At 37.5% G+C, this 5,654-nt stretch overlaps 1 protein-coding gene across 1 annotated transcript in view; it reads left to right on the top strand.

The window, feature by feature from the left end:
* Window positions 1-1,292: 1,292 nt before the first annotated feature.
* Window positions 1,293-5,654, top strand: part of LOC107676202 (uncharacterized) — a 71,377-nt gene continuing 67,015 nt past the window's right edge. The window contains exon 1 of the mRNA XM_016470709.1: window positions 1,293-1,446. Coding sequence (XP_016326195.1) covers window positions 1,425-1,446 — 22 coding nt within the window. The 5' untranslated portion in view covers window positions 1,293-1,424. The remainder of the gene's footprint in view (window positions 1,447-5,654) is intronic.

Below are 5,654 nucleotides of genomic sequence, written 5' to 3'. Positions count from 1 at the left end.
CAGGTGACGCTCCTGACGCTAGAGGCTGCCGTCTTTAGCCTCCTTGTTAGTGTGTCCGCCTCCCATGCCGGAGACCCGGGTTTGAGACCCACTCGGAACAAGAATGAGGTGTGGCGGTGAGGACCCGGGAGAGAGGGGTTACACATACCCCTTGGGAAATATGCAGTTGCGCCCCTGCTGAAAGGTTAACCCTGCCTGCTTCAAATGCTTGAAAAGGATTAAACATAAGTAATCAAATGTAATCAGTTGCATTACTTTAATAAAGTATTTGAAATAGTTACACTATACTTAGGGTAACTTGTAATCTGTAACCTATTACATTTCCAAGAACCTTCCCAACACTTCCCAACAATTTCGGGAGGAGTATGCCCATCTAATCTTCCAATTAATATCCAAGTATAAAAGACAGCCTCTTACCACTTCCGTTGTTAGCTCTTTCGGCATCCCTCCTCCTCATTTTATGCATATTTATTTATCTTTCTGTCTATAGAGGGGCGCTATCAGAGCTCGAGTAGAATAGTCTCTCTGAGCCCTCCATTGCAGACATCAAGCCAAATCTGTTTACCACTAATGCTAAGATTATATGGGCACACAAACTCGTGAAATGATTTATTCACCCTCACGTCGTTCCACATATGTATGACTTTTTTTTTCTGAGGTACACAAAGGAAGATATTAACGAATGTTGCTAACCAGTTTTGTATAGCCTAGACAAAAACTTAGATTTCTCACAATATCTTATTTTCTGTTCCACAGAATAAATGATTTTTTTTATCACAAATTTAAGCTGAAATCCAATCAACAGCTTACAAATTCATCATAGAAACTCCTTTCATTTAAAGCCTTTTTCACAATGCAGTTCACATTAAACTTTTAATTTTCATCTCTTCTCATTCATTTTGAATAGGCTACATTTGGCAACCAAACAGTCGTTATTGTTCTTTGTTCACTTGTATTTCTGTAAAACGACAGAAATTTGTGTAAAACACAAATGACTTCGTCTCAGTGTGTGAGAGAGAAACACAAAGACTCCTTTTCCCTGCAGTGTGTCATATGATGCTCATGAGGCTCCTGAGGGCATCCCACGAAATACACACAACAAACCCCATGACTCTGACACAATTAAAATAATTAATTATAAAGTATCAATTCATTATTGTTAGTGCAATGAATAAATAGATAATTCAATATATTTATATCATTTATTCGCAATATTCTTCCATCCGTTCCACTGAATCATCAAAGAGAATCGACTCAAAAGAATGATTAATTTGCTGATCGGACACTAAAAGTTCAGTCGGTCGGTGTGTGAGAAATACAGCTGTTGCAGAAAACCAGACGAGAGATGGATGGACAAACCAGGACAAATGACGGGGAAAACGACTGATTTCACTCCAGCAGATGAAGTCTGAGAGCCGCACACGATGCGAGGATTCAGCGCCAGCGGTCAGCGACTCTCTTTTCTCATGCAAACTCTAGAGAAGACACAGTGTCAAAGCTTCCCGTCAACCGAATGGAAACTTCACTGTGTCAGAGCGCGCATGTGTGTGAGTGTTAGTGTGAGTGTGTGTGTGTGTGTGCGCGTGCGCGTGCGTGCGTGCGTGTGTGTGTGAGTGAGTCGAGTCTGATGATGACCCAGAGGAAAGCTTCATTGATCTTGCTCTTTTATAGCTCTCATTTAAATGTAATGTTTGCCTCAGAGTTGTGATGTTTCTGATCAAATTCCTTAGAGAAATTAAACTAGACACAAATGTTTACATGCAGTAATTATGCAGAGCTGTGAATCATTTGGTTTGGGAAGAGACATGCTGGAGTTACTGAGATCTCTGACAGCAAATCTGAGCAGAAACTCTAGAAGAGACAACACTGGAGTCTGTTTCTGGGAAGCAGCCTTTCTTTGCTCTCAGTTTGTCCAGTTGAGAGATGAAGGAGATCAGGGTTGAAAGCTGTCACGGGTTTGCTGCTTTTGCTCATGTGGATTCATTTTGCCAGCTTGTTTTTTTTTTTTGTGGAGTTTAGCAACCATATTTGGTGATTTCATCTGTCATTTCTCGGGAAATGCAGTTGGATGTCCGGTTAAAGCTGTGAGGAGAACAAAAGTTTTTGGGTTGTTGCATGAGCATGTTCAGCTGCATGATGAAGTTGACTGTTTTTTTTGTTTTTTTGTTTTTGATGTTGAATCTCATGAAAGCATGTCTAGCTCACATTCCTCCTAAAATCAAAAGAAAACCTAGTTTTATGTCCATTGCATTTTGATACTACATGCACATTTCCAAACTCTCATTGTAATGCAAAAAAGGTTATTGTAATTCTCATTTTCATAAGTGAGTTTCAGGTTTGCTGTGAGTCCAGTAGTTCTCAACACACTCATCTGAATTATGACTTCATGTCCTCTGTTTTCTCCCTGTGATTGACCGGCCTCATGTGTTGATTCACTCGTCTGTGAAATGTCAAGACACTCAGAACAATTCATGTTTGCAGCATGGTGTCAGTGAAAGCTCTTGATGGACCGGAAAAGTTGAATTTCCATTTGTCACATAGCCAGTTTATTATCTCATTTTCACACACTGACCATCTCTCCTCTCTCTATCATGACTTCATCATCATGTGTCTCTCTCTGTGTTTGATTTCATCGGTCTGAGGATTGATTCATCCCTCAATTCTCTTCCTCTCTCATTCTCTGCTGTTTGCTCTTATTCTTTGTGCCTCTCTGCAGTCATCATCAGATCTTCCTCCACAGACCCTTTCGGTCTGTTTCTCTCACTTCATAATCCTCCTGTGGGGATTTTGTGGAAAGACACTTACGGGGAGAACAGTAGCACGCAAGAGAATGGATGAATACAGTAGATAATCCTACATCCTAATTTGACTTCTTAGAGACGTACAAAAGCACGAATCTCCTCTACAAAGCCATGATTTGATACCACAGTCCATGCTGGAAACGCCGTCTGCAGCGGCTTTATTAGGGTTTCCAGACCCAAAGATAAGAGCAAGTAATAGTGAGTTCTTGCCTGCAAACCTTTTTTTTGCCAGTTTTTCTAATGAGAAAGAAGAATAGATTATTGTTGTATCTTTAACATAAATGTATGGCAGCTTGTTTCCACCACAGAATAAAAAACTCTCTAATTCACAATTCTGAGGAAAAAAAATCCAAAATTGTAAGATATAAACTCTAAAAAGCTATTTTTTTTAAAATCAGTGGTGGAAACAAGCTTCTATATCAATGTAATTGAATGTACTGTAAACATGAGTTTGTGTATTGTTCTGAATCACGACAAACGAATGAGTCTGTTTTAGAAACGTGGGTTAATGTAAATCGCTGGTTTGTGTATGAGTTTTTGTTTTTGAGATGTGTGAGTGTGTGTGTTTTGTTGTGTTTGAGTGCATGTGTGTTATTGGCGTGTGTTGTTTGTTTGTTTGTTTGTTTGTTTATTGAACTTTTACGATAATACAGGAGAATAGTGAAAAAAAAATGTCCCACTCCACCCAATACCCCCAACCTAAAAAAATTATAATACATAAATAAAATTAAACAAGCTAAATTCAAAATTTATACATTATAAAAACATACTCCGTACATAATTATACTGTAATACAGAGTATGTCAAGCATGTATATGAATCATTAAAGTTTAGAAATAAAAGAATTTAGCCATATATCAAGTGTACGCACATAATCAACAAACAGATCTTTACAAAAATAAAGTATTTACATACATAGGTATCCACACACACATGAAGAAATTGAAACCACAATCATAATGACATTTTACTTTTACATTGAATCATTTAGCAGATGCTTTTATCCAAAGAGGCTTAAAAATGAGGACGATTGAAGCAATCAAAACCAACAAAAAAGCAATATAAGTGCTGTGATAAGTCCCCGTCAGTCTAACACAGTACATGGAGCTAGGGATGGGCGATACCACTTATTTTGTTTTCGATATGATACAGATACTTTTAAATGCCAGTATCGTTGATATCGATACCAATACGATGCTTCTAAACTGAACTTTTAAATTATGAAATCTATGACATTATTAAATTACTAAGAGTAAAATGGGTAATGATACCCACTTTATATTTGAAACACATTTTAACATTCAATATGTCTTAATTGTAACTTATTAGGTTATATTTTTATTTACACATGGTTCAAATATGTTTACTGTAGTGGTAATCATGGAAAGCTACAAATACTATAGTTGAACTACGGTCACTTTAATAAAACAATGGTTCATAAGGGACTGCCAGTGACAGGCTGTTGCATGCATAAAATGCAACCTTTTTATTCTGACAGTGTATGATTTATATTAACATTACAGAATAGAACATGATCAATATTATCTTTTACGTTCAATTTAAATACATGTAACTGCACCAAACTATATAGGCTACGATTTCAATTTATTTATTGTGAAATAACTCAAACATATAAGTTTTTTTCTGTCCTGATAAGCATTGTTCTGGGCTGCCGTTTCCAAAAACATCAATGCTTTCTTATGATACTTTTGGGAAAAGCAGCCCTGTTTGAATGCACTGTCAGAAGTGAGTGAACGCTCTCTGTGATTGGTTCTGTCTTGCAACATTTGCGTGTGTTCAGATGAGCAGGAAAATAGTTCTATCCTACACAATTATTCACTAACATAGGTTATTCGTCCAATTAAATGCGCATTGTACACATTAATTTTTTTGTTAAATAAACAAAACCACTTGTAAATTAAAATACACCTTAGTATCGATATTTTTTGTTTGAGTATCGATACTTTCAATACTCGCGTCTGTATCGATTTATCAATACTTCAGGAGCAGCAGTTTTTTTTATAATAAATTAAAAGTAAATAGAAAAGAGTTAGAATAGACTTTATACTATTTTTTAAATAATAATTAAAAAGATAATTATGTAGATACATTATGTAGATAGAATAGAAAAAGAACAGAGAATGCTAGTGTTAAAGGGTCAAGGTTTTTGTTGTTGTTTTTGGTTTTTAAATCAATAAAAATAATACAAGTAAATAGAATAGAGAGTGCTAGTGTAAGAGGGTCAAGTGTAGATGGAAGAGAGACGTGTTTTAGCCATTTCTTGAAGATGGCTAAGGACTCAGCTGCTTGGATTAAGTTGGGCAGGTCATTCCACCAGGAGGGAACAGTAAAGATAAAAGTAAGAGAAAGTGATTTTGTGCCTCTTTGGTTCCTCTTCACACAGGTTTCAGGCTGCTTTTAAAGGAGTTATGTTGATGTGCCTAACTGGATGGTGAAATTGTGATGAAACGATGGGTTTGATGGAACCACAAGCAGTTCTATCTTAGCCAAGTTGAGTTGAAGGTCATGGTCCTTCATCCAGCAAGAAATTTGGAAGGCCAAACAAAGTAGTTTCGCTTTCACAACGAAACACAGCATCATACACGGCGGGCTAGAGTGAGCGGTAACCACATGTGGCGACCCCGGGCTGGACTCTGTCCACGGTGAAAGCCGATCCGGCACGGATCAGCTCCAGGCATGAACGAAGCGGATATTGTCCTCTTTTGGAAGGCCAAACAAAGTAGTTTCGCTTTCACAAAGAAACACACAGCACCTTCACGTCATGGCGGCGGCAACAATACTACAGCGAGAATAAAAGTTACGCCTTCTTTCTTTGCGTGAACATTTGGGTGG

This window comes from Sinocyclocheilus anshuiensis, unplaced genomic scaffold (genome assembly GCF_001515605.1).
Source record: "Sinocyclocheilus anshuiensis isolate Anshui unplaced genomic scaffold, SAMN03320099.WGS_v1.1 scaffold2430, whole genome shotgun sequence".
In the NCBI taxonomy this organism is placed as follows: Eukaryota; Metazoa; Chordata; class Actinopteri; order Cypriniformes; family Cyprinidae; genus Sinocyclocheilus; species Sinocyclocheilus anshuiensis.
This window is presented reverse-complemented; position numbering and strand designations above follow the sequence as displayed.